Source organism: Cryptotermes secundus, unplaced genomic scaffold (genome assembly GCF_002891405.2).
Source record: "Cryptotermes secundus unplaced genomic scaffold, Csec_1.0 scaffold1274, whole genome shotgun sequence".
Classification (NCBI taxonomy): Eukaryota; Metazoa; Arthropoda; class Insecta; order Blattodea; family Kalotermitidae; genus Cryptotermes; species Cryptotermes secundus.
The window spans coordinates 569092-581742 of record NW_019718632.1 but is presented as its reverse complement, the minus strand read 5'-3'; the positions used below and the strand labels follow the sequence as shown (position 1 = coordinate 581742).

Sequence of the window (12651 nt, the reverse complement as noted above, 5' to 3'; positions counted from 1 at the left end):
CCAAATCGGGGAATCCTTTCTCTGAGCTTAACATTTAGGCGTCGTTTGTTTCGGCTGTGACATTAACATGGCAGTATGGGGTCGTTCTGCAATAACATGACATACAGCAAAACGCCGATTATCCTAGTTAATTAAAGACAAAAGTGGTTATGATAATCGCAAATTCGGATAATTTGATTAAATTCTTGTCGATGAAAAGGAACGTTATTGTAATGTACTGTCACGATTAGGGGGTGTGACGGGGTGTGGATTGGTAAATGGCTTTATTGGCCACTTATACACAACACTCGGAACTACAAGTAATCCGCTTTACAGATCACAGCAGCACCCGCTAAACCTTTTCCAGCCTGCTGTCTTCACCAACCCTTCCCTAGCAACGGCTTCTAACAGTGGAAATTCTTCAGCTTCCCGCACTCAAGTCCTCTTGTCATAGCCGCCCTTGAAGAACTCCTGTCAACTGCCAACTCAAGTAATTTGGTCCCTCGCTTGCGTTCATTTCTCACCAACCTAGTCGCCTCTTCACAGGCTGTCTTCCAGCTGAGAACTGAACTGCTCAGGGTCAGAGCCAGAGTCAGAGTCAGTTGGTCTTGGCGCCAAGCCCCTTGAGACTCACGACAGTTTTTTCAATTGAACACTTGCTGTCATAATTCTTATATATATCCTCTCTGAGGAGAGGATGGTTCTGTCGTTTACAATTTATGCTGACCCTCGCCAGCGCATTCATTCTGAGGTCCGAGGACCGCAGGACTCATGGCTATATTTTACTCTCTATGATTCGATATTCCCCCAACCTGGAGGGCCAGGTCCCCTATTTATATCCCTCAGAAACAGGGTGGCCCTGTTACACCCCCAGCTGAACTGGTCAACTTAATTATCTTCAAGATAACTCCTCGGCGAGGACCACATCGAGAACACCGTTCTTCTATTGTTGTTCGCATTCGTTTCCGGGGGAATGTGTTTACCGAGCGGTTGTTTAACCCCGTTGTTTTATTGTTGCGGGCGTTACCCAACAACGGCCGCTGTTTGCAGAGTCCCCGGTTATCAACGGCTCTGTACGCCACAGCACTATACTATTAGACTAGGAGTAAAAACTTTTAAAACAGATGAGTAATGAAAAATTAATAATTGTGATTATAATTTTCAAACACTTTATGTGAGAAAACTCCAACACTGATATTCCCTGGTTGCGGTGCGTAGGATAATCGGGATTCTACTGTGCTCCGTGTTCTTCTCCAGGCATTGCTACGTGCATATAGCACGGCATTTTGGTTTTACAGTCTTATGGAAAGAGGCCACTTGGAAGATTTCGACATAAATGGCGGGATAGTAGTGAAGTGGATAATGATATGGACCGTGCGTTATATTTGAGGTTCTCTGAGTTTTGGCTATGAAGTGCATTATCTGTGACACCGTGTAGGCCGGTAGAAGTTCGCTGAAGTTTTGGATGATAATGCCGCCTACATCTTCAGGGTCGAACGTAAGCCAAGGAAGCATAGTAATTCTGCTTGCTGTTTACTGAGCTTAATCTTCGACCCTGAAAATGGAGCCGATATATTCCACCGAATCGCCAAGACTGCGAACTAAACGGAGTTAAAAGCCAATATTCAATTTCTCAAGTGCTGTGCTCTGTGCACGGGCAGACTCTATGGGGACCATGCCGCGGGCGCTCTGTTTGCATCCCGTAACACAGGCGCTGCACCGCTCCGCGCCGCGCCGCGCTCAGTAATGAAATCACTTCACTCAAACACATGTAGCTCAGTTCTTTGATACATCTCCAGCTCCCATACAGAACGTCTCCTGTAGCTTAGCTGTGGGGGACGGCCCTCATAACTTAATTATCTGCCACAGAACGTCGCGGCGCTTTGTGTGTGTATATAGGGGCCATGGAAACCTTAATTAAAGTGGTCGGTGGCCTGGCTTGCGGGAAATAGACGCTCCGACGCTCCGACGCTCGCGACACGAACAGAAATCGGGACCTTCACATTTGCCTGCCTCTCAAGTGTTTATATTAATGTATAGCACGCGGTACTGTTCTTGGTTTGGGCGTTATGCTACAAGCCGGAAGGTCGCGGGTTTGAGTCCCGATGAGGCCATTAGATTTTTCAGTTGACCTCCCAGCCGCACTATGGCCCTGGGGTCGACTCGGCCTCTAACAAAAATGAGTACCAGGAATCTTCCTGAGGGTAAAGGGCGGTCGGCGCGTAAGCCTGACAACCTCACCGCCATCTATGAGCCGATTTTCTAGAAAGTGTGGGAGTCTCGACGTCTCAGAACCCTATGGGCCTCCACGGCCGATTCCAGGGATAGCTTTACCTACACGACTTTGCTGACGTTACCGTTCGTTGTCAGCAAAGAGTGTCGTGGGCCGTCAGCTTGTCAACACAAAGATGGATTCAGCATGCAGGGGAACCACCAGAAGCGCCATGACGGAGGTCTCGTGTTCAGTGTAGAGAAGTAGCGGACAGACAGCGCAGGCGCAAGACATTGCCTTGTTGCTAATGACACGTTTGCGGTAAGTTGCAAGTATATCAAGTTCTGCAGCTAGCGACAAGACTTTACGGCATTGTCAGTCCGTAAACTGCAGAACGTAGCAATGAATAACAGATGATCGATGATGGATTTAAAGGATTTGGAAGGAAGCGTCAGTGTCCAAACATTTGCCTGGAGGTACTGAGGAATACCACGATGAACGTCAGTCAGTATAACCCGCGTCTAACCCAAGCAGCTCTCGAATACGAGCCAGATTGTTATCGCTACACCAGGCCGCTCGATGTAAGGAAGTTGTTCCTCATTTCCATGGTAACGCACACTATCCACGTATTGTTGAAATGACAGGTGAAATCTCAGGTTCGTAAGGCAGTGTTCTGGGATGTTACGCCGTGTAGTCTGGTAGGCATATGCCAGTGTTTCGGAGGGATTTGCTGCCACCACGCTAAGAGTAGAAGGGTGACGATGGGGCAACTGGTTCCCCTCATCCAATACGTTACCTACCTACCAGACTGCACGGCATCACATCCAGGAAGACAACCGTGAGAGTCCCAAGTACGTATCATATGTGTCACGTGTCATATTCACAGCACTCGGCCATTGGTTCAGTTAATAGATTTCACAACCTTAGACAACTATTTCTCTAAAATTCTTTTTAATATTATCCTCGCACCTACGTGTAGGATCCTTCAGACTTTTGACTGAGGTTTGAGGTTTCTTATCTCTGTCATGTGTGTTACATGTTCAACCCATCCCATGAACACTGATGCAATGGGTGCACAATTTGCCGTGCCCTGACCCACGGGGTTTATCTCTGGTTTCTGACGAGGGCTGCCCTGGTGGGATTTGTGGTGGAAAGAGGAGCAGTGGGGCAGGGTTTCTGAGAGTATATGTTTCCCCTGCTAATTCTCATCCCACTAAGTATTCTGCATCTGCCATCGATCATGAGGGGCTGGAGCAAAGGGCCTAAGCACCAAGGGACTTGATGTCACCCCACCCTGAGGATAGAAGACAAGGGAACTAGCCATTGCAGAATCGATCGGGGAGTCGCGTCATTCAAAGAAGACTCCATATTCTGAAGATGAAGAGGCCAGGCGAGCTTTGTCCGGGCGGATTACGACTCCAACAATAGACACCCAGCGAGTTGTTGCCATAGCTACTCTTGCGGAACAAAAGACTGTAGATGTGCGTAATTTTCCCGCTTTGGACTTGAGGTTTTAGTGCGGCTCAGAGTACAGTTTCCTATTAAGTTCGCGTTGAAATTGAGTTTCACGAGTCAGTAGATCACTAAACGGCTGATGGAATTAAATCCGACACAGTTGTCTGTTATCAGAAATCGAACAAGTCAGATCTTTATGATTTACGAACCAGAGTGCGTCATGACTTACATAGGCAACCTAGCAACAATTTTTCTATGTTTTGTTATTGCCTGTCTCATCTCTGGGAAGCCGTATCGGTTTCTCTCCTACCCTCTCGAGTAATCCCTCCAGATTTCTGTTCTCCATGTAATGATGTGTTTGCATTTGCAGACAAAGGGCAGCGCTCTGCTTGAATGGACTGTATTTCCATTGCCTGATCGTGTTCAGTTCTGTGTGTGGGTTGGAAGTGAAGATGCTGACGTGTCCGCCGCGGTTCAGAGAGTGCGCTGAGAGCGGATATCAGGAAAAGCGCTCCGGGGAATTTGCTGCGTATCGGTGGCTGTGGTTAGTTAGCAGAGGGCTGTGTTCCCAAATGGACCTTGAGTCCTGCCACTTAGAGTCACGTGTCGCATACAGGGGCTGGAGGCGGTGCATTCTAACAGCCCTCAAAGGCGCGCTTTGCCCTATCCAGGACGTCGTGACGGGGAAATCGAGAATTGGCTCATCGCATTGTTGCGAAATTCTTTACAAAATGGGAATACATGGCATTGCCTTCGAACTTTTGCAATAGCTTTCATTCGATGAATATTAGGCTCGCTGAACTTTAATTGGCAAAAGGAGACCCAAAATAATGCCCATCCCTGCTAGGTTGTAGTAAGAAAAAGACCGACGTTTCGGTTATAACTTATTACTGATTATTGTAAGAAACGCAACAGATCAGCAGCATTTTTGTAAAATAGAACTGAATGTATGTTGGCAGTCAGAGAGATCTGAAGTTTCTTTGGACTCGGTTAATAATATTTGAGGTCTGTGTATGGTCCTGTGTATATACGAACAATATCATATATGTATATTGCACATAGACAAAATCTAACGGTGAGATCAAAGCTCTGAAGTTAAGCAATTTCAGTTAGTATAGCAACGAACTGTGGACCATAAAGAAAATGCAGCAGCTAAGTTATACAGTAGGTCACAAAGGAGCCCGCAGTCATCGTGTCTATTATGTGATATGTGGGAAGTGCACTGTTGTCCTCTGTGTTCGGTGGCGGGCTGTGCTCAACACGTAATGTATCTTCTGGTTCCATAACAAGGTAGAGTTTCTTTACTACCTGAGCGAGTATCAGCTTCTGAAGAAGGCATCTTCTGTGTCGAGTAAGTGACGCAAATCTATATATATCCTACGCAGTTAATTGTAATGTCTGTTGAAAATTCAGTGTTGTTTCGTCATTTGTTCGGCTATATGAACTTCTGTTCTATAATTTCCTTTTCTGCCTTCTCCCAGGTTCCTTCCAGTTCTTCTTTATTCGTCCGTCTTGTTGTCGTCCTTATCCCCCTTCTTTCCTCCCGCCACCTTTCTCCTTTACAGTTTCGTCAACTTTATTCGAAACGTGTCATTTCTTCGCATTTCGATGCGAAAAGAGTTATAGTAAAGGTGTGAGAGAGAGAGAGAGAGCGCGTTTACGCCTGGTTTCCATGGAAACTGCGTAATTACGACATGGCGACAAACAGCAAAGCATTGCGCGGCTCAGGCTAATTATGTAACAACTCGTGTATATCTGTCGAGCGGAAATCTCAGGGGCTGTGCTGCTAATGGAGCGTTGCACTAGTCACTTTTCGCTGACTGAAACAGTGGAGCCTTCGGGGTGAAGGGGAGGTAAACATAATGTATTTTTCCGCTGGGTCTTTGAAAGAATGGTTGAAACTGAAGAAAAGAAGGAAATATACCGAATATTAACCATTTAACGTCCAGTGGTAACCATATGTACCACTTGCTACAACAAATTAAAATCCCGCATTCTGCCCACGGTATGTATATATATATATATGTTCCGTGTGGTTCTCACAGTAAATAGCATTAACCGGCTGGGCTTTGTAGTGGTGACGTAATTTTAGAGAAAATTCCCACTTCGATCCTCCTGTCAGCTGACCCTTGCTTTTCTAGCCGCCCCACCTGAGCACTGAAACTGGCGCTGTTTGATTCCCGTCGCCACAGCGAAGTGAACTGGGCTTCATGAAAAGTGACTTTCTGTTTTCTGCACAAGTTGCAGCCTTACTGGCCCCTCTGGCCACTGCTCCATGGCCAAGTGACCAAGATCTCCTTCAAGGGGCTGTGGGATGCAGCAGCCAGAAAATTGCCTACATACTTACATTTAAGCTGTATCCGTGGTCTCCTCTAGAATCTTGGGTGTTGATACGGAAAGAAAGCTGCGTTCCTCGCGTCAGAATTATTTAAATTCTTGTCCTTAGAATTTTGTATATGCCACTTCTTTCTTCGAACGTGTTCCTTCTTTTAAATGGGGGGGGGGCTGTTAGCCATTCCTGGTGTGTTCCCCTTCTGTCCAGGCTCCCATATTTTCTTTTTAACTCTTGAAAACTGAATTTCATCAGACCAGTAAGCGAATTTTAATTGCAACTTCATCACAAAAACAAGGAAATTAATACTGCGACGTTTCCGATGAACCTGTTGCCTCCTCTTCAGAGTAGAAAAGAATCAACATTGGTTCGCTCAGGGTCCAGTTCCCGGGTTTTCCTCTCCCCATATCAGTGCAGCACGCTCCTCCCCTCTTGGCTGATAGAGAGTTGTAAGAAACCCAGAGTCATGAGACATTGAAATGTGATGATGGATTCGGAACCAAGCATGACTGGGCTGGCGAGTGCCAGCAACAATTTACCCGCACCGATCCGAGCCTCTTGACTTGCTTCTCTATCCTGAAGACGGAGGCAACAGATTTCTTCGAAACGTTGATAACGATCTCTCATGGTGCTTGGGGTTAGAGTGCAGGACACCCGAGAGATTGTGGCCCTGCCTGGGCCGTGACCGTTAATCGATCCTATGCTGGTTCTCGATAATTGAGTATCGATTGCAGTGCAAGAATATTCTGACCTGGCCGCGAAATTCAATTCATAGCGTTCTGTTGCTCACGTCTCGTCAATAAGTTGGCAGCCTCTGTAGGGTGCCTCACAAGCAACTGCTTGTTGCCGAACAGCGCAGGTTGATAGATACGCAGCATATTCTGTCTAGGGAAAAGTTATGGTGGTTTTCCTCAGTTCCTCAAGCCAGATGTCGGAACATACCTCTAATTAGTCTACTACCCGTCCCTTCAAAATCATTTCCATTACCCTACTTTAAGTACAGTCACCATAAACAGACTAGTCACTATATGTACCGTCTGCTTTAACGTTAAAACATTAAGCAGTTCGCCCACACAATGCATCTTTGTGTTTCGTGTAATTCCCGTGACAAATGCCTACTATTTCTCTAAACGGCATTGCCGGCTGGCTTTTGTTATGACGAGGCAGTGTGTTTCCTGCGAGGTACATTGTTTAAATGAACCCGTTTGCCAATATTCACGAACAATAAACACACGCTGAGCACATATTTGCGGCACACGCAGTCACCCTACACGCCTGTCTTGCGGTCGCGTCTCGACGTCATGGGTAGAGTCGACTTCGTTGAGGGGTGTGATGGTTCTGGTTCGATAGACGTGAACTTCGTCCCTGTCAGTTTTCATACGGAACCATACAAAAATTAAGGAGTTATTGATGAATGTTTGGGTTTCCTAGCGAGGGAATGTCAGGTTTCAGAGAGTACAACAAAATCACTGTGTTCAGCAAATCCCGTACTCCTTCGGTGAGCTACAAGCCTAGCAGACTTGTTATGCTCTCCTTCAAACTGCATGAAATTCACTAGGAATGGGTCCCCATATTGTGGGCCCACTTCGTTACGTATGGGCTCACCGTATAACAGTTCTACCTTCTGTGATATACCGCCGTGCGCTCCGCTGAAAGTCAGCCCACATTTGAAGATGGGCGCGATGTATTCCTCCGAAACGTCATCTGACTACACGACGTTATATCGCAGAAGACAGTAATACTCTTCATAACCACTGCTGGGAGGATCTCGAACCTACAGAGGCACACGACTTAACACGTAGAGCTCACTGAAATTCTCAATTTCTATTTAATCCCTTTAAAGTGCAGTGGTTAGAGGCGGGATAGCGACTGGCTACGGGCTGGACGGCCGAGGGGTCCGAATTCGAGTCCCGGTATCGTCAAGAATTATCTCTTCTCCACGTTGTCCAGACCGGCTGTGGGATCCACCCAACATCCTATCCAACGGGTACCGGGGGCTCTTTCCCCAGGGTTAAAGCGACCGGGGCGTGAAGCTGAGCACTAACCTCCAGCTAGTGCTCAGGCCAAGAAAATGTCGATCTATACATCCACTCCCACAGCATTAACCGGTCGGGCTTCACTAAGGAGAGGCAGCGTTCTCTGTGAGGTACGACCTGCAGGTTTGCATGCAGTTTAGTGGTGTTGAGTAGGCAACCGAGCGCTGCACGCAGCTCACTGGATCGTCACGTACCTGTACGTGATGAAGGCGAACACGAGCCCGACGAGGGAGACGCTACTGCCCAGCACCACGACAAGTGACAGGACGCCTTCCTGCGTCATCTGCTCTCCAGATACCCCACCGGTCAGCAAACCCCGAACCGTGAGGTTCGGGAACCCGTGGACCCGCGCTGTGTAGAACTCCATGCTGAGGCGCTGCAGTCACTCTCTGGAACACAGCACGCACAGCGGCTGAGAAGGGCTAAGTGAGAGACACAAAGCACGTCATTTTGTTGGGAGGTTCCCAGGATTCGCCAGCTCCTCCTAGCGATAAGAACAGGCGAAAATGAAGACGTCAGTGGCTTGAGACAGGGACCGCGGGATTTTGATTTTCTTAATTATTTTCAAATCACATAATTTGATGGCCTCTACAAAAAGGGAGGTTTACATTTCGGTGAGATCTGCATGAGAAGCCCGCCTTAGTAATTTGGGAGTTGGGAGCAACTGTAGCATTCGGTCTGTCCGTTAATGGCCCTTGTCAGCACAGTCATTCTTGGCTTCAGGTCTCTACGAGATCTATATCGAAGATTCTTTTCCCTCCCTTAGAGATACATGTTTAGAAATGGGGGTCGGTCTTTCCGTGTAGGGGCAACGTTTGTTGCGCCTGTTCGCAGTTCAACTGCCGCTGGTCTCCGCCAGCACAGTGATTCTGGGTACCGAGTGCAATGAGTTCCACAGGACTCACGACCATGTTTCACTGTCTGACTCACTTATAGTATTATTCGTCCAAATAACTTTAAGGAATACAGTTCTAACCGTATATGAAACACAATGTGGCTCTGTTAAAAAGACCGAGTAAAGTGACGGAGCACGGGCTGCACTGCCGTGTTCGATCCTCGACGGGGCACAAGAAGTTTCTCCTCCGTTTTCAGACTGACTGTGGAGCCTACATATCAGGAGATGTGGCCGAAGTGTGAAGCTGACGTTTCGCCTGTATCAGAGAGTGGATTTTGTTACGTTTCTTCCTGTTTGTGATTTGAGCCACAGACGAGTCATCCTGCTCCGTGTCTCGGCTCCCGGACTGACACTCGCGTACATGGTTTGTGCTGAAATATCCTGTCTTGTGTTGGTGCGCGTGTCCCGGAGACAGGGACTAGCTCTATCGATTACGCTCAACTGAGCGGGTTCCACCTGAATACGGAGACAGAATCCAATCTCCGTAACGCTGTGTGTTTTTGAATACATAAGAACAGGGCGTTGGATGCTTCCCAGAAACACAATAACCGGTTAATTTCTCCATATGATTGCCATTTAGCGACATCGAGAGGAAAACTACCACCTGCAGGGGTGAATGTTCCACTTCCGCCCCTCTACTGCGTCCAGTACGTTATTCTCAGTTAGTGACGTATGGCGTTACATCATCAGTACAAGTATTCTGTACATGCTTGAGGTATGCGTACTTCCGTAAGGGGCGCTGGGAACGCAGATGCACTTCATCTCCTTTATCAAGAAATGGACAGCGTCCTTGAGCCGGAATTGTATTAGGATGTGGCTGAGCCGCCACTGAGGATAAAAGCGAGACTGCAAAGCTGCAACCCGCATCGCGTTTGGATGCTGCTGGCTGTTGCTAATGGCTTCGCAGTATCAAAGTGCCCATGTGATGGCGCACTGACTGCTTCATGGGACGGGCGTTTCTTATCATGTCAAGGCACGGGAACCTGGCTCTGGTGCTCACCCAGCCTCCTCTCAAATGGGTACGGGGGTAAAGCGGCTGGGTCGTGAAGCTGACTACACACATGCAACTTAATCCCCCATACACCTTCATAATGCAGTGTTTAAGTTAAGCGCAGGATAACTTTAATAGAATGATAACATTAACCTTGTTTTTCTCACAACTACACGTTTCGGTTTATTCATCATCTTCAGGTGGAACTGATATACCGCCATGTAGTTCGTTGAAAGTCAACCGGCGTTTCTGAGGAATATATCGCCTCCATCTTCAAGGTCTATGAATAAAACCAGCGTGAAAACAGGTGCCGCTGCTTGCCATCTCTGTTCACGCTGGCTTATAAATTTGCTTACTCATCAACCCTGAATATCGAAACGACATATTACTCCGAAACTTAGGTTGACTTTCAGCGGACTACAACGCATTATATCCCAGAGGACAGAACTGTTCGTAAACACCACCGGCAGAAATATCTTCAGGCGATTCTATGAATACTGTACATACATACATAGTTGTTAGGCTATCCAGCAATGCCTGCAGATATATTAGTATCTGATAAGCGGACATTTGTAGAAGACACATTTTAATTTTGAAATAAATCAGTTTGATAAATGTGCATCTGTTCATAGAACCACCTGATAGACTGAAACATGTCACAAGATTAATACATAAATAAGTTAAGTAAGTAGAGGCCGCGCCACAGCTCAAGCGGTTAGTCGCTGGCTTCCCACCGCGGCGGCCCGGGTTCGATCCCAAGTCTGGTCAAGTGGGATTTGTGGTGGACAAAGTGGCGTGGGGGCAGGTTTCCTCCGAGTATTTCGGTTTCCCCTGCCAATCTTCATTCCACCAATTGCTCCACAATCACCCTCACCTATCATCTGGGGCTGGTACAATAGGCCAGAAGTGGCCGCAGTACAAGGGACTTAGTCCCACCCCACTGGCAATAAAAAAGGTGAGTAAAGTAAAGGTATCGCCGTAACAGGCCGTGGAGGCCCATAGGGTTGTGAGACGTTGAGGTTCCCACATTTTCTAGACAATCGGCTCATAGATGGCAGCAAGGCTGTCAGCCTTACGCGCCGGCCGCCCTTTACCCCCAAGAACATTCCAAAAAAATTCCTGATACTCATTTCTGTTAGAGGCTGATTCGATCCCGCGACCTTCCGGCTTGTAGCACAGTGCCTCAGCGAACTACGCTACCGCGTGCACCCAAGATGAAACTTGTCAACTTCATATCCAATTGCATTTCCTTCCATGCGTACAACAGGAGGAAGCTCCTTACCGTAATTACACAAAGAGCATTCAATTGAAACTTTATGTTAAGCGAAAGCGCATTTCATTAGTCCCCTAGAGCATGGAGCTAGCGAAAATCGATATGAAACCCGACAGCCTTCTGCAGGATATCTAATGTCAAATGCAATCAGAATCCATCCAGCTCCTCAAGAGTTGGGTCATAAGCACTGAGAAGACGGGCGCCATCTTTCTCTCTTACAAAGAAAGCTTAAGGGCTGGTTACCCCAGCGGTAGCAAATCCGACAGTTTTCGCAGAGACTTTCCGTGTGTTTCCTCAGTGACATATTCTGGGATATTTTGCCAGACGAGTCACAGTGGTAAGTTTCGAATTTCTCTCGGTTTGCTGTGCATGGACACCATCAGATGCGGTCTAATGGCGGTCACCCTCCACCAATTCTCTTTGTATGATTAGGGTATAAGCTTCGAACTTTTGTGGTCGGCTGTTGCATTCCTGCTTCTGATACGAACGCACTTCGCGACCCCTACCGCGTGCACACAAGAGGGAGACAGTGATTAACAAGTTAGGAAATGCACACATCTCTTTAGGAATCCTTGCGCCTTCACACACAACAGTTTGTCGTAGAAATCGAGAATCTTACGGCAGAAAATTCTTTGGACGTTTTAATTTGTCGAAACATTTCTGGGCCCGTTAATTGATCAGCAAGTTCAGAATCGCGTGTACCTCCTCATGTAGAGCACGCGTTTCTGCTCTGCGATATTTGCAAGAACTGCTGGAGTGAATGCCGAATTTTAGTGCAATCCCGTAAGATCAGGCTTTATGAAACCCCTTGTAGTTGGATGACGAACAGACAGACATGACGAAGGAAATAGGCGCTTTTCTTAAACTTTCGTGTGCAGAAGAATCAGAGGCACCCAAACACCGCTTTGAAGTACTTACACAGTGTGATGATCCGTTGTTCCCATGTCAGCGTCGCGACGCTTGGCGTCTGGACCTGGAGTAGCAGCAACAACGCGCGGACTGGTCTGCCGTCCGCCGCTCATCCGCTTTTATACCGCCCGGGGCGCATGCCTAATGCCCGTCCAGCATACTCACGTTTATGATCTGCTCTGAGCTGCCTGTAGAAGGGTCGGCAGCATTGCCAGAAGTGACACATCCTGTGCGGGCGGGCCCTGCTGCAGTGTTTACTAATTAAAGTAAAAGTATCCCCGTAACAGACCATGGAGGCCCATAGGGTTGTGAGATGTTGAGGTTCCCACATTTTTTCTCTAAACAACTGGCTCATAGATGGAGGTAAGGTTGTCAGCATTACGCGCCGGCCGCCCTATACCCCCAAGAACATTCCTGGTACTCATTTCTGTTAGAGGCTGAGTCGACCCCAGGGCCATAGTGCGGCTGGAAGGATTAGGTCAATTAAAATCCAATGACCTCATCGGGAATTGAACCCGCGACCTTCCGGCTTGTAGCATAGTGTCTCAACCAACTACGCTACCGCGTGC

General features: G+C 47.5%; 2 protein-coding genes across 2 annotated transcripts in view; one reads left to right on the top strand and one right to left on the bottom strand.

The window, feature by feature from the left end:
• Positions 1-12176, bottom strand: part of LOC111862976 (latrophilin-like protein LAT-2) — a 46470-nt gene extending 34294 nt beyond the window's left edge. Inside the window, exons 1-2 of the mRNA XM_023848878.2 lie at positions 12092-12176; positions 8209-8403 (exon numbers count right to left, since the gene is read on the bottom strand). Of these exons, the coding sequence (XP_023704646.1) occupies positions 8209-8381 (173 nt within the window). The 5' untranslated portion in view covers positions 8382-8403; positions 12092-12176. The remainder of the gene's footprint in view (positions 1-8208; positions 8404-12091) is intronic.
• The window catches only part of LOC111862907 (immunoglobulin domain-containing protein oig-4), a 125218-nt gene that overhangs the window by 45364 nt on the left and 67203 nt on the right, over positions 1-12651 (top strand). The gene's annotated exons all lie outside the window — the stretch shown is intronic.